The 21,494-nt window shown below is 43.6% G+C and overlaps 1 protein-coding gene across 1 annotated transcript in view; it reads left to right on the top strand.

Annotated features, from left to right (window-relative positions):
* The first annotated feature begins 5,021 nt into the window (after positions 1-5,021).
* Positions 5,022-21,494, top strand: part of Myh13 (myosin heavy chain 13) — a 51,657-nt gene continuing 35,184 nt past the window's right edge. Inside the window, exons 1-14 of the mRNA XM_004663132.2 lie at positions 5,022-5,225; positions 7,482-7,625; positions 7,719-7,875; positions 9,546-9,573; positions 9,662-9,773; positions 10,764-10,856; positions 13,137-13,200; positions 13,306-13,404; positions 13,508-13,611; positions 15,041-15,179; positions 18,675-18,793; positions 19,461-19,610; positions 19,715-19,885; positions 21,062-21,371. Coding sequence (XP_004663189.1) covers positions 5,022-5,225; positions 7,482-7,625; positions 7,719-7,875; positions 9,546-9,573; positions 9,662-9,773; positions 10,764-10,856; positions 13,137-13,200; positions 13,306-13,404; positions 13,508-13,611; positions 15,041-15,179; positions 18,675-18,793; positions 19,461-19,610; positions 19,715-19,885; positions 21,062-21,371 — 1,894 coding nt within the window. The remainder of the gene's footprint in view (positions 5,226-7,481; positions 7,626-7,718; positions 7,876-9,545; positions 9,574-9,661; positions 9,774-10,763; positions 10,857-13,136; positions 13,201-13,305; positions 13,405-13,507; positions 13,612-15,040; positions 15,180-18,674; positions 18,794-19,460; positions 19,611-19,714; positions 19,886-21,061; positions 21,372-21,494) is intronic.

Genomic DNA, 21,494 nt, shown 5'->3' on the forward strand with positions numbered 1-21,494 from the left:
CAAAGCCCCAGGTTCGGTTCCTCAGGGCCCGTGTAAAGCCAGATGCAGAGAGAGACACTTGCACCTGAAGTTTATTTGTGCTCACTCGTGCACTCTCTCTCTCTCTCTATATATATATGTGTGTGTGTGTGTGTGTGTGTGTGTGTGTGTGTGTGTGTGTGTCCTTGAAAATAAATAAATAAAATATTTTTTTAAAGAGAATCATATTTTCTGTTTCCAACAACAGAGGTTCTGTTCTCGTGGTTTTGGTGTGCACCACCCTCCAGCATTGCTGGACTATGGCCAGTATCCCTAAGTCAAGCTACATACAAGCCTGAAAGCCTGTATTCTGCTAAGATTCCAGAATTCAATAGTGCAAATGTTCTCAACATGTGGTCCATAGATCCTTGTAGAGACCCAAGAATGTTTCAGGAGTTACATGAGCTTACAACAACTTCATAATAATAATAGCAATAATAATATTGTTTGTTGGTATAACTATGTAAATGATGTAAAAGCCAGGATGGGAAAAACCACTGGTAACTTAGAACCATTTAAGGTTCCTCACCAAACTGTACGGTATTCTTGATTACCATTCACTGGCACTGAACTTACTATTATTTAAGAAGATAGCTTTAGGGTTGGAAAGATGACTCAGCGCTTAGGGTACTGGCTTGCAAAGCTTGTCAGACAGGCTTCTATTCCTCAGTACCAACAACCAGCCAGATGCACAAGGTGTTGCATGCATTTGGAGTTCATTTGCAGTGGCAAAAGGCCCTCACTCACTCACTCACTGTCTCTCTCTCCCCTTACAAATAAATAAATAAATAATGCACTAAATATACTTTTAGCACTGGAGAGGTGGCTCAGCAGTTAAGAAACTTGCCTGAAAAGTCGAAGGACCTATGTTTGATTCCCCAGGACCCACATAAGCCAGACATACAAGGTGGTGCTTGTGTCTGGAGTTCATTTGCAGTGGCTGGAATCCCTAGTATACCCATTCTCTCTATCTGCCTCTTTCTCTCAAAAAAAATAAATAAAATATTTTTAGAAGATATCTTTGACTAATAATGACTTAAAAGAGCTGGAGACATAGCTTAGTGGTTAAGGCACTTGTGTGAAAGGGCAAAGAACCCAGGTTTGATTCCCTACATAAAGCCAGATGCACAAGGTTGCACTTGCCTTTGGAGTTTATTTGCAGTGGCTAGAGGATCTGGCATGCCCATTCTCTCTCTCTCTCTCTCTCTCTCTCTCTCTCTCTCTCTCTCTCTCCCTCTTTATAACTCTCTCAAATGATAAATAACTAAATATTTTTAAGAAAAATTTTAAAGGATAACTTAATTTTTTCATGGTAAGAATTGTTAATCTTCTTAAATCTCAGTGGTTAAGTATACATATTTTATAATAAAATGCAAAGTCCACCAGTTTGGTAGCTATCTTGGGAGACATCCATGAGCAATTGCAACTAACAGCCAAACTGGTTATTCCAACTTGGCTATTTGGCAGAGAATTCTTAAAAAAAAAAAAAAAAGTGTGTTTGTCACTTTGAAGGAATAGGGGAAATTAATAGTATTTGGCATTAATAATAAATATGAGCCTGCAGGCAAATCATGGAATAAAGGAAAACATGTATCATGTGTCTGTCACATTAGCCTAATAGCTTCTTAGTACTTAAAATTTTTCCTAGTGAATTCACAGAGGTGATATTAGTGAATGTAAGGTTTTTTTTTTTTTTCCAATATTGTATGTGAAATATATCCACATTTGGAAGTTCTGTATAGCTCAGTGGATCAGTATTTTCTGAGTTAAGTACAATATGCATATATAGGGGAAAGATATGCTCAGGGTGCAATGGAGAGCAAGATTCAATGTACATACTTATAGTTCAGCACAGTGGCACAAGCCTGCAGCCCAGCACCTAGGGGCTGAGGCAGGAGGATTATGAGTTCCAGGACAGCCTGGACTACATAATAAGGCTCAAGCTTTTAAATAATGTGCAATGGATTGTAAGGTAATAGAGTAAAATGTATTTGTGGAAATGATGTTTCAGTTGCCACACTGCAAATATCCTTGGATAATCTATAACTTAAGTTTTGCTATAATATCTAAGAGGAATATCTGTAGTAGTTTGAAATGATGGTTAAATATTCTTTCCTTTTTCGATTACATTGTTGTGTATAAAGATCTGGATTTGGGGGCAGGAGGGATTGCTTAGTGGTTAAGGCTCTTGCCTGCAAAGCCAAAGGACTCAGGTTCGATTATCCAGGACCCACATAAGCCAGATGCACAAGGTGGCACATGCATCTGGAATTTGTTTGCAGTGGCTGAAGGCCCTGGCATGCCCATTCTCTTTCCTCTTCTTCCCCCTCTTCTTCTTCTTCTTTTTCTTCTTCCTCTCTCTCTGTCTCTCTCAGCCTCTGTCTCTTTCAAATAAATTATTAATAATAATAATAATCATATAAAAATTTTTAAAAGATTTCAATTTTTTTGAAAGTATCACTCTAGCCAATCTGACAATAGACTGAGTACTGAAGCAGACATGGAAATCCAACCATTGCTAAAAAGCAGGCTTAAAGAGATTTTCAAAAGTGAAAAACAATTTCTCAGTGATATTTTCATTTTGGAAAATATAATTTTCAAAAAAAAGTTTAATTATGCTAATACATAATGGGCTTGATAGAAAGTATTAGAGAACTGGTATTTTTCTCTACTTTAATTTCTCATGGTGCATACTAATAGATGCTACCAAGACTTTCTCTGGTTCTAAGTAACTTAATTTTAAGAGTGCATAGGGATTCTAAGACCACGAAGTTTGGGAATTGCTGCTATAATGAAACCCAGTTAAGCGCAACACTAGAAGCAACCTTAAGAGAAATGGAAGGGAAATATATGAGTTCTTATCATTCTTTGGGTAAAAACTGAAACCATTTAAGCCAGCATGATGGCTGTGGGCTGGAGCCTTCTTTGTGGGAGCAATATTGATTCCCAGTTTCTTTCTAGCATCTAGCCATGAACCACAGATAATTTAAAAGAGCAACCAGACAAAATAAAACTAAAATGAAACAATGTGAAAAAAGCTCAGAGCTAAGCAAATAGTTCCTCCACAGAAGACAGAACTCCACACAGTGATATTTAAACAATACCTAATGGGGTGCAATTTCATAAAGGGGAGAAAGAACTAGAATGTGCTCAATTTCCTTACTTAAAATTTTTATTTTTATTTATTTATTTGACAGAAAAAGAGGGAAAGAGAGAGAGAATGGGTGTACCAGGGCTTCTAGTCACTGCAAACTAACTCCAAACATTTGAACCCCCTTGTGCATATAGCTAACATGGGTACTGGGGGATCAAACCTAGGTCCTTTGGCTGTGCAGGCAAACACCTTAACCGCTAAGCCATCCCTGCAGCCCCAATTTTCTTACTGTAAAGAGAATGTAAGACTGAAGAAATGGCTTAGTTGTTAATGTGTTTGCCTACAAAGTCTAAGGACCCAGGTTCAGTTCCCCAGAACCTGCATAAACCTGATGCACATGGTGGTGCATATGTCTGTAATTCGTTTCAGTGGCTGGTGCCCCTGGCATACTTATTTGCTCTCTCTCTCTCTCTCCCTCTCTCTCTCTCAAACAATTAAATAAAATATTTTAAATAAGAGAATGTAAATGATATTATAAAAAACGCTAACTAGTTAAAAGAGATATGGGAGGATATGTGTGTGCACACGTGTGTGTGTGTGTGCATTTGTGTAATTTAATTACATTTTCTTTCAGTCATAGGAGAACGAGTGGGAAGGAGAAGAGGAGAGAACTTACAGGAAGGGTGGAAGGAAGGGGAACCCGCAAGGAGCTGAGGGCAAAGTGGAAGCAAAGGAGGCAAAGACAAAGAGAAGAAAAAGAAATCCTAAAGCCAGACAGTGCCTTGGAGTGTTAAGACAGGAGCTACACTAGCTTCTTGTTTTAAGACACACGAAGCTAACTCACAGAAGTGGCTTGGCCAACATCAGTGCTGAAATTCTAAGATGGATTTTCTAGTTTGTAAGCAGAGAAAAATACATACATACATACATACATACATACATACATACATACATACATACATACATACATACATGAGATGGTTAGATGACAGTGGCACAGAGGATGAGACAGAAAGAAACAGGGAGGCTTATACTCTGCCCCCCCCCACACACAGACACACAAACAATGCAGTGAGTTCTAAGGCAGGTTTTGACCTAATAAAACTCGGCCCACCTTGCATTGCTACACACAAGTAGAGGGGAGCAGTATGCCTCCCTCTGCTGTGCAAAGAGCTGTCCTGAAGAGTTTTCTAAGAACATAAGCTCAGTTCTAGTCATCTGTACTAGGTCTGAGATTCTGTTTTCTAACAAGGACCTGATGTGATAGTCTGAGAGCAGCATGTGAACCAGTAAGGACAAATGACAGCATCAGTTAGACCGAGGTTTCTAGACTAGCAGCAGTCACCTGGAAATTTGCAAGAAATGCCCAGTTCCAGGCCCCGCCCTAGATCCACTGAATCCTAGACTCCCGGGTCGAGGCCCAGCACTGTGTTTACCAGGCCCTCCAGGGGGCTGCAGTAAATGGTAAAGTTTAACATGCTCACAGGGGGCTAGCATGTTTTCCATTAATTACCTTGCTACCTAGACAATGGGACAAATCTTTATTTTTGTGTCATTTATCTAGTACTGGGCTATCTGAATTTCCTGTTAGGAATTATTAGCATTCTGACAACTATTTCCAAGTTCCGCTAAGAGTCTGGGATAATGTTGAAGTCCTGGGGTGCATACAGGATGTACAGTTTAGGAGATGCTTTCTGGAGCCTTCTTTTCTGAACCTGCCACGGTTGCCTCACATTTGTCCAACCCGTGCCCTAGACTTGGTGGTCGTTCTCTCAGGAGGTAAAGACTCCAAAAGCATTTGGATCTGGACCTCTGTAGGTTGGAAACAGCAGATAGGGGCCCTGCAGGTACGATATTCACCCAAGCACAAGACTCAGCACTTCCACTGACCCTCCCAGCCACAGCAGTCATGAGCTCGGACGCAGAGATGGCCATTTTTGGAGAAGCAGCGCCATACCTCCGGAAACCAGAGAAGGAGAGGATTGAGGCTCAGAATCGCCCATTTGATTCTAAGAAGGCCTGCTTTGCTGTGGATGACAAGGAAATGTACGTGAAAGGCATGATTCAGAGCAGGGAAAACGACAAAGTCATCGTCAAGACCCTAGATGACCGGGTAAGTGTCAGTCGCACCTAACTTTAATAACATGGGCATCCTTCTCTGCTTTGGAGTGGAATATAAAATGCAGCAACAAATTGTATGCTGAGAGCTACAGAGATGGCTTAGTGGTTGAGGCACTTGACTGAGAAGCCTAAGGACCCATGTTAGATTCTCCAGACCCCATGTAAGCCAGACAAACAAAGGTGAGGCAAGTGCAAGGTCGCACAAGTGTCTGGAGTTCAATTACAGCGGCTGAGGTCCTGGCATGCCAACTCTCTTTCCCGCTCTCTCTCAAATAAAAATAAGTAAGTAAATAAATAATCAAAATAGGAAATTGTATGCTGAAGACAGAACAAAACTCTTATGTCGCTGTTCTGTAGAGAAAGCTGTCCCTGATCACATCTTTGCTCCTGCACCTTTCCTTCAAAGATTTGGGCTTTGAGGGTTTTGTGGTTTGCATTAGAGAAAAGAGTTGATACTGACGGCTGACAGATGAGCCGAATACAATCTTTGAGCTGCAGAGCCACTCAGGGACCCAGACTACTTCAGTGTGAAAGATCACAGCACACTCTTCAGCTCAGTATGTATGAGACGTCGTCAGATCTTGGTCACCATGCTGGTCACTTTGTACATCTAAGGCAATTGCAGTCTCTGCTTTCCCAAAGTTCACCATCGACTGTGGGAATCAAGATGTCTGGTAGGAATGAAGCTTGGTTCAAACTCAGGCACATGAGACAGCTCTTGCTTATACCTTTTATTCCTGAACTTAACCCCTGATCCCAGTCCATTCTCGCTGAGCTAGGAAAAGTTGCCTTCAGTCACTCTTGGGCTCTCCCCACCTTCAAGGTTGGGCCACATTCTTACAATCTTATACAGTAACACCCTGGATTCTCATTGACTCCTGGAGGCTCTATTAAGATAGAAACGTGAACCTCTAAAGATTCAGGATGCATAGACTTTTCTTCCTTGGGCTACCTTGGAACTGTCTCTATAGTCGAATGTGGTGTAGGACAGGAGTACAAAATGTGGAAACTGGGGCTGGAGAGATGGCGTAGCGATTAAGTGCTTGCCTGTGATGCCTAAGGACCCCGGTTCGAGGCTCAATTCCCCAGGACCCACGTTAGCCAGATGCACAAGGGGGCGCATGCATCTGGAGTTCGTTTGCAGTAGCTGGAAGCCCTGGCGCGTCCATTCTGTCTCTCTCTCTCTATCTGCCTCTTTCTCTCTCTGTCACTCTCAAATAAATAAATAAAAATCTTTAAAAAAAATGTGGAAACTTAGACTGTATCAGCAAGTTCCTTTCCATTAAACTTTTCTTTAAAAACCTCAAAGCTCTTCTAAGGACTTGGGTTTATACAAAACAAAATCCAGAACCTTATAGGTTCTGTCTCTTTTCTGCCCTATTTTCTGCATCCCTTGAGAATGAAGTACACTGCAGATAATGTACTTGAATGGGAGAAAAAGGTGGAGAAAACACATAGAAAGGTGATCTTCAGCAATTATCTCAAACCTCATTTAGCCACAACCAATGGTGAAAGTCCCACGCGTTTTAACCATGATGCAAGCCCCGGGTGTTAGAGCTGTGAGAGATGAGGTACAAGCAGTTATTGGAACTTTGAAGAAACAGGGGAGAAAGAAAATGGTTCATGAGATGGGATCTTGAGCTGAGCTTTGAGGAGCTCTAGAGAGAATTTAATTGAAGATATTCCAGATAAAGAAGCCTACATGAGTAGGGTATTTAAGTGGAAATGCACAGAACACATTAGAAAAGTTCTTTCCGATCTTTACCTCATCAAAGAACACATAACAAATAGGTTAAAACAAAGCAACCTGCCTTGGCCTTAGCTCTCTTAAGCACCTTCTAGCCAAAGGGATCCATGGCTGGGTGCACCTGCAGCCTTCTCTTGGTAAAGACACTGAAAGGCTACCTGAGGACACCAGAATAGAATGGGTATAATAGGATCATCTCTGGGCATGGAAATGATCCTTTAAGTCATGAGAGTGGGATAATTTTACCACATTCTTTTTTTTTTTTTTTTTTTTTTTTTTTGAGGTAGGGTTTCACTCTAGCCCAGGCTGACCTGGGATTCACTCTGTAGTCTCAGGGTGGCCTCGAACTCACGGAGATCCTCCTACCTCTGCCTCCCGAGTGCTGGGATCAAAGGCGTGCGCCACCAGGCCCGGCTCCACATTATTTCTTGATGCCACTGCTTGAGTGAGGTAGACCGCTGACTCTACAACTCATTGTTTGATTTTTCTCATTATACCCAGGAGGTCACTCTGAATAGTGACCAGGTATTTCCCATGAACCCCCCCAAGTTCGACAAGATCGAGGACATGGCCATGATGACCCACCTGCACGAGCCCGCAGTGCTGTACAACCTCAAGGAGCGCTACGCAGCCTGGATGATCTACGTGAGCCGCCCCTGACTTCCTCCTCTTTCAATTATCTTTCCTAGTTTAGGAAAAATAATACCCAAGCGACAAATAATTTTCTGACTTCCCCAGACCTACTCGGGCCTCTTCTGTGTCACCGTCAACCCCTACAAGTGGCTGCCGGTGTACAACCCCGAGGTGGTGGCCGCCTACCGAGGCAAAAAGCGCCAGGAGGCCCCGCCCCACATCTTCTCCATCTCTGACAACGCCTACCAGTTCATGCTGACCGGTGAGTGAGCGCTCTGTTTATGTGACTGGAAGTCGCCATTGGCTAAGCGTTCCTGGCCATCTACACAAGACAGTGATCTTAAGAGCATCATTTGATTTGGGGATGACAACATCTTCTATTACAGTCATGGTGAAAGACAAAGCCAGGGGTCACTACGGAGGCCTTACTAACTTCCTGTTCACTTCAGGAATTGTGGAACACAAGGACATTCCCTGTCCTCAACCCCAACTCGCCTCTGTGTGTACATACTAGAAAGATAAACTATATTACTAGCCATGCAGGGGATGCAACCTTGGAGAGAAAAGACCAGTCATGTGCTCTTTCCCCCTAACTCAGGCTTCTCCGATCCTTCCCCACATTTCTAGAATGACCCAAACAGGAAAGATATGATGATACTGTCATGACATTTATGCCTTCTGGTACCTATCTTCTCAACTCTCACTTGATTATTTGACATAAATATTTGTTTTTTTTTTTTTTTAAAGATCTGTAGATGCCTAAAAATCAGAGCTCACCTTTATAGACCTTGCTATTTCTGCAAATAGTGCTTTTTTTTTTCCTTTAACTGTAGTTGCACCAATGTTAAAAAGAAGTATTCTGGGCATGGTGGTGCACATCTTTAATCCCAGCACTCAGGAGGCAGAGGTAGGAGGATCACCATGAGTTTGAGGCCACCCTGAGACTACACAGAGAATGCCAGGTCATCCTGGGCTAGAATGAAATCTTACCTCAAAAGAAAAAAAAAATCTGGAACTGAAAATTAAGCTTACCTCACCTCCAAAATAGCCCCCCAAAAGTGTAACATAGCTTTGTATTAGTTTGCTATGGGTTCTGTAACAAAGTGCCACAAATAGCGCCCTGTGTTGTCTTCCAGTTCTCGAGACTGGATGTCATAGATCAAGGTGACACCAGGGTTTGTTTCTTCTGAGGACTGTGAGAGACAATGCTTTCAAGGGCTGTCACTTAGATTTTGTGGCTTGCAGATGACCTTTGGTGTTGCTTGACTTTTGGAAGCAGCACTTTCATCTCCTCACCTTCCTGTGGTTCTCTGCTTACGTGCAGATCTTTTTAAATGTCCGCATATTATGATGACACCAGTCATAAGGACCAAGGGTTCCACATGCTAGAGGATGACTTTGTTTTGACTAAGTATAGCTGAGTGACATAAATGTCTTTTTTCCAAATAAGGGCATATTCTGAGGTACTGGGAGTTAAGACATCAACCTATGAATTATAGAGAAATGCAATCCAATCCACATATTCCTGCAAGTAGAAAATCAGTACACTTTGAATAAGTAGAAAAGAAGTGTCAAAGAAAATTCAGCTACAGTCAACCAATTATAGTGTGGCCTGACAGCTGTGAGCCTGAGGCTTGCTTTCTTTATTAAAGGAAAGAAATGAGAAAGTTCTAGAAAGGAGATAACATCTACAGACATGAATAACTTCCTCACTATGGAGTTCATTGCCCACATCCTGGGCAGCCCACATCACACATTCCATTTTTAGGAAGTCTGCAACAAATTTTTCCCTAGAACGACTAGGCATGCTCACATAACAACCCTAGCTAATGGCCAAAAGCCAGAGCCTGTGTTTTCTAACTCCCTGAAGTGTTTTGCTGTTTTAAAATCTGTCATTCATATGCCTTGCTTTGCTTCCTTCTGGGTTTCTAGATCGAGACAACCAGTCCATCCTGATCACGTGAGTAACCCACGCTTACATCGTGATGACTTAGAAGCCAGTACCTTCCTTTCCATTTCCCTTTATCCCATTTACATTTAACTGACAGTGGAGAATCCGGAGCAGGGAAGACTGTGAATACGAAACGTGTCATCCAGTACTTTGCGACAATTGCCGTTACTGGGGACAAGAAGAAAGAGCAGCAGCCGGGCAAAATGCAAGTGAGTAGTGATATGCACCAGAGAGTTGTTAGAAGTACCAGGTGAGTACCAAGGGCAAACAGGGCCAGCACTCAGAAGAGATGCGCCATAGGACGGACTTTTCGTCTCTCTTGTATTCTCACACAGACACAATTACGTGGTGCACCCCCTGGGACCACCAATCACTTAACCCCCTTGATTATGAACTCTTACAGAGGATCCATTATGTAGGTCATTGGTGATCAGCTCACCCTTCACCCCTGCACCCTAAAGCTGTAAGCCTCTAGCCTCATGGTTGATTTCCCTCACAACCAGCCTCTATTCTGAAGCTTCAGTCCTCCACCCACTACATACCACACCCCACACACCTCATCTCTTCAGAGATCCTAAGGGTCTTAGGAGATGTATTCCAGGAAACTGGATGAAAACCAAGGCGGATATCTCTTTCATATCATAGTAATGCATAATATGAAGGGCAAGACAAGAATTGGTATGTGGACCTCGGGTCTAGCACCAGCTTCAGCAGCCAATATCTGACTGATCCTGACCAATTCCACACCCTCCTCTGAAGAAGAAATGATAGTACCAGCAGTTTTAAATTGAGGCATCCCTCAGAAACACCAAGACAGTTTCATAGCAAGGGCTATAGGGCTCCAGGCTCAGAATTCTTGATCGACCGGGTCTGCGGTGGCACTGCTTGTTCTGTAGAGGGGTGTGCCCTAAAAACGCATGGTTTACAATCCAGTGTCATCAGGGAGAGGAAGCCGGTTAAGATGGACTCAGGTATGACCAGTCGCACTTCAATACTGTCCTCATGAAAGGTCTATAGAACACGACCATGAAACTTCTCAAGAGAGGATGTGGCACCTCTACTTATCTGCTCTGGCCACTAGGGAAGGCCGACAGCTCTCCCAGAACTCTGCATAGAGCACCCACACTATTCAGTCACCAAGGATCTACCCAAGGAGACAGTCCAAAGTTCTCACTTTTCATTTCTTTGCTTATTATCAGGGAACACTGGAGGATCAGATCATTCAGGCCAACCCGCTGCTTGAGGCCTTTGGAAATGCCAAGACTGTGAGGAACGACAACTCCTCTAGATTTGTAAGAGCCAGCACAATTTTCAGCTAGCCCCTCCCTACCACAACACCCATTCCTTACATGTTCAATATAAAAATCTGCTACATATATGAAAATATACTGGGTCTTATTCTATCTCCCATAACTCAAATCAATTTACCCAACTGGTGCTTTTCTGGTGTGTGTGTGTGTGTGTGTGTGTGTGTGTGTGTGTGTGTTACGTGGTTGTGTGTGGTATGGTATATGCACATGTGTGTATAGATGTGTGAACCCAGTATACATGCATGTAGAGGCCAGAGTATCAGGTTTCTGCTATCAACTCACTCAAGTGTTTCCTTGAGGTGGAGTCTCTTACCCATTCGGGAGCTTGCTGTTTTCATTAGCCCCAGCCATTCTCCCATCTCTGCTCTGCACAGAACTGGGTTACATGTGTGCATGGCCAGCTATTTACATGGATGCCAGGAATCTGAACTCAGGCAGACTCTATCATGCGCTCATGCTTTCTTGGAAAGCACTCTCAGCTGCTGAGCCTTCTCTCCTGCCCTCCGATATACATTGAAGGAAGTGTTGGCCAATTCTGCCAAAGAAAATACTTAGTTGTCCACCCTCAGCTAGTCCATACCACCTCTCAGCAAACTGAAATCATAGGGCTTCAGAGTCCATAAGCAGAGAAAAGTTCTTTATGCTAGATTTGCTCTAAGTAGAAGCATTTCAAAATATAAATACCCATTGATTTAGCCACAGAAGGATTACTGTGTGAATTAAGTTAGCAGATATGACCTTATCCAAGTTAGGAAAGAGGTCTGAGATGAGGGAGACACTCAGAAAGGAGTAATGAAATGGTGCTAAAGACACTGAATGATGTATTCCAACCTTGGATGTTTACTTAAGATTATTTTCACCAAGGAAGTATTTACTTCCATACTGGTAAATAGGCAAACATTCATCCCTCTATTTAATTTCCCTGGCTAAGGGAACAAGTGCTCAGAGGTGAAAACCTAGCATGCCTATTGTAAAAGTGTATGAAAGCTCCACATAGTTTACTAGTTGGATAATCTCAAGTTCATATTCATGATCATCCCATAACACAAGATTGTTACTGATTAGAACATATGTCTATCTCTCAGATGAGACGGGCCCCAGCACACTGCTGCTCTGCCATGTCTGTCCTCCTGGGAGCACAAGTAGCCCCCCTCCTTGGTGAGGGCCACGGGTATATGCTTCATGTACAGAGGTGTGGTATTTAAGCTCGGATCAAGAGGGTCATTGTGCCAAAGTTAAAGTGGAGATAATGCCTTCAGAACTCCCTATCATCCCACCCATTTATTTAGTTCTCACGTTTCTTATCTTAGCCTTGATTCAGAAGTCCCAGTCACTCTTGTTACTCCACTCACTTTCTACCCTCTAGACATCTGCAGGCTAAGGGGCGACTTCCATTAAGCAGCTAAATGATGAACACCAAATACTTGTGTTCACAGCTAGCCCCCGTGGAGCCTTCCCTAACTCTTCTAAGGCTTTACTCAGAAAACTTTTGAGATTACTTCTGAGTACTGATCAGAGTGGATGGGGAAACAAGTAAGGCAACATTTTGTTCTCAAATTCATTCACAGTGTGGTAGAGGACCAGCTAAGTGGGTAATATAAGAAAGGGACACACATATGTATTATATGCATGTGCTACATATAATATAGATATCAATGATAATGAGATTTATTCCATTAATATGGGTTATGCCATATAAATATCACAAATAATTTTATTTCATACTTGATTTGTAAATATATGTAATGTGGGTATATACATGGCTAAAATATGACCTCTTATACCCCAAGAAGGGAGGTAGCCCAGACCCTGAGTTGTTCCTCTGATCCCCAGGGAGGCTAGACTGAAGCCAAGATTGGGAGTTGGATTTCCTATAGAAAGTAGCATATGAAACTGAGGTAAAGAGTCACAGGAGTACCGTCCATGGGTAAAACAGACAGTCTGACTAGGCTAGAGATCCCAAAGTGTCAGGAAGAGTGTGAGAACCCAGGTATGTGAGTGAGGTGGTTCCGAGCAGACAGCTGGAAAGGGAGCCTGGGCGCTCCCTCGTGCTGCAGGAGCAGGGCCAGAACCTAGCCCAGAACTACCTGAGTCTTGGCTATCCCTGCAGGGGGTCTCCAGGTAGCAGGCAAACTGAGAGGAAGGAAGGGTTTGTGTTCTGACATCCTTTCCATGATCCTTCCCTTCTTTCCCCTTGATAGTAGCACCTATCATAGGACAACGTGAATCAAATAACTTGTTTTTCCACCTCCTCGTGAACAGGGAAAGTTCATACGGATCCACTTTGGAGCCACAGGGAAGCTTGCATCAGCGGACATTGAAACCTGTAAGTCCAGATGCTCCCAATGAGTACATGGATTGGTAGCCTGAAACATCTCTCAGAAACCTGAAATCCCGTGATTTTTTTTTTTTTTTAATTTTGTTACCTTAGATCTCTTGGAAAAATCCAGAGTGACATTTCAGCTATCCAGTGAGAGAAGCTATCACATCTTTTACCAAATCATGTCCAACAAGAAGCCAGAATTAATTGGTCAGTTCTGGGGGCATTGTTCTTAGCTTCCTCATCAGGGGCATGGGGATAGTAGCCAGACTCCATGTTATATCAGATGTTCAAGGGCCTTTGTGTTTCACAGACTTGCTTCTGATTTCAACCAATCCCTTCGACTTCCCTTTCGTGAGCCAAGGAGAGGTCACGGTAGCCAGCATTGACGACAGTGAGGAGTTGCTGGCAACTGATGTAAGCTTGTTATTATTTGTTTGCACAATGAACTGTGGATTTTAGGGACTAAGAGGCATTTAGTGAGCTCATGAGAAAATAGGTACACCAAGGCACTAAGTAATTAGGGCCAAGAGCTCAGAGAACCCATAGAGAATGCACTATTCACACATAATTCCATGTCGCAGGAGTTTGAAATGGGAATCTACAAAGCCCTCCAAAGCAGGTCTTTTGTGCTCTACCATTCTGAAAAAAAATAAAATTTTGTACTGATAAGGTTTGTTGTATAACATCTGTTGGAAGTTTTTAGGTTACAAAACCATCTACTACCCAGTTCAAGGAAACCAAGAAAAGATGAGTAATGTACGAAATAGGACAAAAACGCCTCAACTCTGCAGGAGCCTCACCATTTTACCTTCTACCTGTAACCATGGACTCATTCAATACCTCTGTCAGGCCCATGACCTTTATCTTTGGGGCTGAGCTGCAGGGTTGATAATCACAGTGATAGCTAAGTGTGCTTGAGCAAGGCCGTGCTAGGGATAAGAGGCGTCGCCTTCATTGTTCTCCTATTGCCTATAAGTATTTTTGATATAGGCGCCGCTCTTTCTCTGCTTCATGAGTCTCATGGTGAGTCTTAGAACTCTCAGAGGAAAACTCATAATTTATCTGAAGACAGAGGGTCTGTACATGACGGGGAAAGTGCTGAAGCCCATGTGTGTCCAGTCAGGGGTGGAGTTCATCTCCATTCCTCCTTCCCACACAGAAGCTACAAGGGTGCCCCCCCCCCCACAGTGAGACTCACCCTCACAGAACCTCACTGCTTCACCTGGAAGTCTGTAACCCATCAAGTCATGCAAACATAAAAGATACACATGTGGAAACTGTATACCTACAAAAAAATCTGTGCTACAGAGTGTTTATGTAGCTGTAAGAAGATAACATGGATGGTCCCACACCCAGTATCTGTCACAAAAGGGGGGGCCTGTGAAGAGGTGTCCCTTTCTTATTTGAAACATGGTGATACTTTTGGTTATTATCTTCCTACAACACATTTACTCAGGATTCCTGTATCACAATGACAAACTCTTAAGCTCTTGGACACCATTTCTCCATCGCTGCCTATGCAGTTTTCTTCTCCCAGCATCACACAGTGGTTTCCAGTGACCTCGTCTGGAAAATAAACCCATCTATATATATAGTGGGAAAGGCTGGTTCCAAGTTGTTATCTGATGGAAGAAAATAAATATCACATTTTCTTCCCATAATCTCCAGCCAGCTAAACTAACATGTTTATAAAAGTAGCTTTTTTAGCCTTTATCACATCACACATGTTATCCATGTTTGTTTGTTTTTTGTTTTTTGTTTTACAAATGCTCATTCATATGTGAGAGAGAAAGAGAGAGAGAGAAACCATGGTTCCCTGAATCCCATCCTATGTTTCTTTCAGAATGCCATTGACATTCTCGGCTTCAGCCCTGAGGAGAAAGTTGGGATCTACAAGCTGACAGGGGCCGTGATGCACTATGGGAACATGAAGTTCAAGCAGAAGCAGCGAGAGGAGCAGGCAGAGCCAGATGGGACCGAAGGTAACCGCATCTGAGGAGGGGTTGCTGCTTGACGCCGCATCCGTGTTCATGTGAGCCAAAGTGTGCATTCACCTCAGGAGCTGCTCTTCCAAAATTATGCAACTTGAGTTCAAGTTGTTTGAAGCTCTTGGTACATGTCCTGGGATGGTCCACTGACTTTGTTAAGGACTTTATAGTGCTGGGAAAACCACTCACCCTCATCTCTGAAGTCTGTCTGTTTTTTTAAGTGGACCTTTAACAAGACTATTATTACTAAGTGACCTCACTTTCTATGCATACCATTACTAACATCCAGAATGCTGTTCTAATCATTTGGGCAAAGATGGAAAATCTCTGCTAAAATGAGAGTTAAATTTTCTTCGTCCTATCACTTCCACCCAAACATCTGTTGAACTTGAACCTGAACCCAAAATGGATGAACAAATTTTCCTCTCAATAACTGTCACCTGCCTGGTCCCACCATAGCCCCTTCCTTACACCTAGGAATCCTTCCTGGACAAAGAGCCCAAGGAAGTAAGAGGGCAGTTTGGTGAAATGACTCACCCCTCCCCAAGTGTTCTATTCACTGGACCTCTCATCTCTCAAAGCACGTCCTGTAGTCTTTGAATAACAGGCTGACAGCATGGGTCATCCTGGATGACTGTACTGCTCATTACATCCCATAAAGTGTGAAGCAGCATGTGTTAAACCTTCTGGCAATTTAAAGGAACTGTAACCATGGCTCCAAGACTGGGAAGACTCCCATGACCTAATCAGTGTGCCCTAAGGCTCACCTGATTCATTTCATCCTGCCTTAGGTAATTTTCTTAATCTTTATCAGCTGCCTTACATAATCTCTTCAGCTAATCTTTATCAATTCAAAGTCAACTGATCACATCATGGGTGTGCTATCCTACCTTACTCACAGGTTGCACCCTTACTCAAGTGATGATTGTACAAGGAGTGCACACCAGAGGGAGCACATCTTGGGGATCATCTTGGAATCTCCCCCGCCCATACATACACACACCCAATGGAGCATGGTAGTAACGGGAGAGAAAGATCTTAGGACAGGAAGCACTTTGGGCTGGGGTAATCACGGAAGGCTTCCCAGAGGAAGGTGGACACTGAGTTGGATAGTAAAGGATGGCTGTGATTCTGAAAGATGGGAGGGAGAGGACAGTGTAGGCAGACACACTATGGTGAGCCAGGGACTGAAGGAAGGAAGGAATGGGGCAGGGCCTGAGGAGCAGAAGAGATCCATGCTGGCTACAGAAGATGGGTGAGGATATAGGTTGTGGATTTGTATTTGGCAAGCAACAGACCCTCCAATAAGTACATGTGACCATCTAGAAATTGTCAGTCATCCTCGCCAAGACTGGGAGCTTGGGGAAAATGCACCAGGGCTCTCAATGAGAATGGAGTATATTGAAGCAGGTTCTAGTGAGGTCCTTGGCCCTCTCCCAGACCTACCGACCATGTGTCCCATGTCTTTGGGCAGAAATAGCCCCACAGATGGAAAGTGAAGGCTGTAGCCAGGGCATGAGGACCTCTGATGATGATACCAATCTGAATTACCTATGAAGGTCAATCGCATGCCAAGGGATCACTGACCAGCACCCAGGCTTCATTCTAACCCTGTAATGTTGGCATTGTCACTGTTCCCATCTTACAGATGGCAAAGCTGGGGTACAAAGAAATGAAACCCAAAACTAAACCAAGCAGTCACAATCAAAATCCAAGTGCTTGCTCCACAGCTGTTGGAAATAATGGAAAGAGGAGCAACTTTTTTTTTTTTTTTTTTTTTTTTTTTTAGTGTGAAATGAGCCTATCAGGGTTAAGAGCGAAAGGAGCTCAAGTTTAAGTAACTTAAATATCATGGTACCATCCTCTTAAGTAGGCAAAACAAGGACAGGAGATAGTTTGAGCAGAGCAAACAAACATTTGGCCTTTGATTAAGCTTTTAGCAAATACTACCTTGGATGTTTTGGTGGTGTTGTTGTTTAATTTTTTAAGGTAGGGTCTCGTTCTAGCCCAGACTAACCTGGAATTCGCTCTGTAGTCTCAGGCTGGCCTCGAACTCACAGTGATTCTCCTACCTTGGCCTCCTAAGTGCTGGGATTGAAGTCATGCACCACCATGCTCAGCATGCTCTGGAATTTTATGAATTTGTCTCCCTAACCAGTGACAAAGTGAGGGTCCCATTCAAAAAGGTGTATCCCTAGGGAGCTTCATGTCTCCACATTCTCCCTGGGCTCAATGCATGTAGACAGGCCAGCCTGAAGTCAGTCAATGTCCACTGTCTACAATATATAAAACTCTACAGTCATCTGCTGGCATGCGTGGATCATAAATTCCAGAAATGCCTGTGTCTACCAAAATCCCCTGCTGCTGAGGTCCCCTAGGTAAAATGTGGTGGCATTTGCAGCTAACCTATACATATGCTCCAAGATGCCTCAAATCGCCTCTAGCTGACTTAACAGTGCCTGATAGAATGTTAGTGCTAGATACATAGTTACACTGTGTTATTTGGCCAAAAGTGATAAAAAGAAGTCTGTACACATTCAGTACAGTACACGTTCCGTACAAATTCAATTTCTGGAATATTTTCAGTCCATGGGATTCAGCCATATGGAACTCATGGATGCAGAGCATCAACTGCAATCCATGGGATTATGAAGCTGCCCGTATGCAGCTGCTTTCCCTCATCTCCAAAGAAGGTGGTGTCAAAGCTTTGTGAGAACTCAGCTATTAGCACAAGCTAGGAAAGCAAAAGTGCCTAACATGCATTGCCAGCTGTCTAGCTGGTGCCTCCTGTACTTACATACTACTCTACATGTCCTCAGACTCTCATACTGCTAGGCAATCAATATCTTTTTATGAAGCTGAAATAGCAGTTGGTCAAGATCAATCAAGCAGGTGGTTGCCTGGAGAAGGAAGCTCAAGCAGTAGAGCACTTGCCTAACAAGTACATAGCCCTGGGTTCCATCCCCAGCACCATAATTATGGCAACAACAACAACAAAAAAAGAAGGGGGCTGGAGAGATGGTTCAGTGGTTAAGCGCTTTCCTGTGAAGCCTAAGGACCCCGGTTCGAGGCTCAATTCCCCAGGATCCACGTTAGCTAGATGCACAAGGGGGCGCATGCGTCTGGAGTTCATTTACAGTGGCTGGAGGACCTGGTGTGCCCATTCTGTCTCTCTCTCTCTCTCTCTCTCTCTCTCTCTCTCTCTCTCTCTCTGTCACTCTCAAATAAATAAATAAAAATTTTAAAAAAAGAAGAAAATCATCTTACCATTGGCAAAACTTGTATCTAGGAGACAAATAAGGAATTATCAAGGACAAAAAGCTCTTGGACTGTGGATTCAAATTTTACTGGACACGTCCAGGCCTAGCACACGTAGAACTCCAAGGCATCCAAAAGGACCAATCAGAACATCTCGGGGAGAAGCTGTGGCTCTCTAGACACCTCGGCAGCTACTTCTCTTGCTTGACATCCTATCTCCTCTTTCTTCAGTGGCTGACAAAGCTGGATACCTGATGGGCCTGAATTCTGCAGAAATGCTGAAAGGCCTGTGCTGTCCACGAGTGAAGGTTGGAAACGAATATGTCACTAAAGGGCAAAATGTCCAGCAGGTAACAGAGATGCTATGAATCTAGTTGATTAAGTATTTTGCCCACCATATTAATGTTCTTCCAGTTGCAGCATTCATAAATATGTATGAAACTGACTTCCGCTTTAAGCAGGAAGTCATTCATAGGCTTCTGGAGTGTCCTAAGAAATGCAAATCAAGGATACCATGGTGGTCTGGTGCTAGGATGTGAAGGAGCAGGCAGCCTCTCTCTGGCTCTTCTCTGGCCTCCACAGTTTGTCACCTCAGTAGTCAGTTGTGTCTTTGCTAAGTGAGCTTTCCCCACGTCTCTTGCCAGAGATTCACACGCCTCCCAAGTTTACATCTCTGTGTCTCTGCATTAACCTAATATTCAGAGCAGTGTCCTTTGGTTCCTATTTCTACAGTCTCTCAACAAACACTAATCACCCAACCTGGACGGATTTAGGGTCCTTCTTTGAGTGTGTGATGTGTGGCAGGGGCTGGCATCATGTGCCATATTTGTTAGAAATCCTTCTGACACTTTACCTTCCTCTTGGAGCTAGGCAGGTGTCTCAAGAAGCATTTACTATAATGTTGAACCATACTAATTTACCAACATTCCACTGCTTTTGACCCTTATGATGCTGTTCAACTTAAAAGCAACCATAAAGGTGCTAATGTGAATGTTGAGTGGGTAATCCTTTCTCAAGGTGACCAACTCCGTGGGCGCCCTGGCCAAGGCCGTGTACGAGAAGATGTTCCTGTGGATGGTCACCCGCATCAACCAGCAGCTGGACACCAAGCAGCCCAGGCAGTACTTCATCGGGGTCTTGGACATCGCTGGCTTTGAGATCTTTGACGTGAGTTCTTCGGGCAAATGACTGGTTCACTTTGTGTCTGTTGAGCTGAAGTTCCAAATTCACTCAAATGGATTTTTTCACTCTTTGGTATTTGAAACACCCAGTTCAACAGCCTGGAGCAACTGTGCATCAACTTCACCAACGAGAAGCTGCAGCAGTTCTTCAACCACCACATGTTCGTGCTGGAGCAGGAGGAGTACAAGAAGGAGGGCATCGAGTGGACGTTCATCGACTTCGGGATGGACCTGGCCGCCTGCATCGAGCTCATCGAGAAGGCAAGAAAGTCCCTCTCTTGTCCTGGGCTGTTTCTCTCCTCTTGTTGTGCTCTCTTCTCTATGAACGGTCTGGAAGCTCTAATCTGACTCTCCCAGGCCATGAGGCTTTAGGTAGCTGAGCCCCTGGTACAGGAAGGAATAGCAGGTAGAAAGCACCCAGCACTTATTCTCATTACCTGAACAGGTGTGTTGATCATTAAGATTTGAGAGCTCAGTTCTCCCCAAGAATATGAGTGGAGTCCCAGCAATGATGATGGCATCCCTTAACCCATTTGGCATGGCCAATGACCCAAGGAGGAGGATAGGGACAGTGAAGGTCTTGGTGGTATGTTACTATGAAAACAAGAGATGAACACATTAACTGTTTAAAGGGACTTCCAAGCTGGGTGTAGTAGTTCATTCCTATAAACTCAGCCCGGGCTACTGAGATCTTGTTTCAAATAAACAACAACAGAAAAAATGTTTTTGCTTGGGTGTGTGTTGTGTGCATGTGTATGTGACTTTGTGGAACCGCATGTATACATCTGCTGCCAAGTGCACTCCCCTGCAGAGGCCAGATCTAAATGTCTGGTGTCCTGCTCCATTGCCTTTTTGTTCATTCTTACTTGAGCCAGAGTCTCCTGCTGATCCTGGGGTTTGCCATTCATTCACAAGCTCTGGTGATTCCTGGTGATCTTCTCCCCTGCGAGACTGGGGTTCCTAGAGTGTGTGCCCTACCTAGCTGCTTAACGTAGCTTCTGGAAATTCAAACTAGGGCAGTCTCATGCCCTCATGCTTGCTCAGGAAGCACACTTAACCACTGAGCCATCTTTCCAGCCTCCATTTTTTTTAAAGGCTCCCAATAATAGTTTGACCACTGATCATGTAGTAATGAGAAATTCAAACATATGTGACTCATTATTTATGGCTCTATATGTAACTGTATTTTCTAAATTGATTACTGACAGCAAGTGTATCTACATATGTTATTCCATGCTCTTTTATTGAACAAATATTAATTAAGTACATTCTCTGTGTCTCCCACTGTGCTGTCATTACACCAAACACACCAGAAGTCTTGCTTTATGGGGGCTTAGGAACACATGGATGGAACCAAAGGCTTCCTATTTGGCTACTCCAATCATGGAGCTACTGCCATGACCTCCTAACTGCAGAGAAATTATCTCTTCCTTTTAGCCGATGGGCATCTTCTCCATCCTGGAAGAGGAGTGCATGTTCCCCAAGGCCACAGACACCTCCTTCAAGAACAAACTCTATGACCAGCACCTGGGCAAGTCCAACAACTTCCAGAAGCCCAAGCCTGCCAAAGGCAAGGCCGAGGCCCACTTCTCACTGGTGCACTATGCGGGCACGGTGGACTACAACATTGCTGGCTGGCTGGACAAGAACAAGGACCCCCTGAATGAGACCGTGGTGGGCCTGTACCAGAAGTCTTCCCTGAAGCTACTCTCCTTTCTTTTCTCCAACTATGCTGGTGCAGAAGCAGGTGAAATTCTGTTTCTTCTTCAAAACCTTGTGGAAAGATCTCTGTAATTGCTCATATCCCACAGCTGCTTATTGAACCAGTAGTTGAACATGAGCTTCAGGTTGAACATAATATACTTATCAG

This window comes from Jaculus jaculus, chromosome 12, assembly GCF_020740685.1.
Source record: "Jaculus jaculus isolate mJacJac1 chromosome 12, mJacJac1.mat.Y.cur, whole genome shotgun sequence".
Lineage (NCBI taxonomy): Eukaryota > Metazoa > Chordata > Mammalia > Rodentia > Dipodidae > Jaculus > Jaculus jaculus.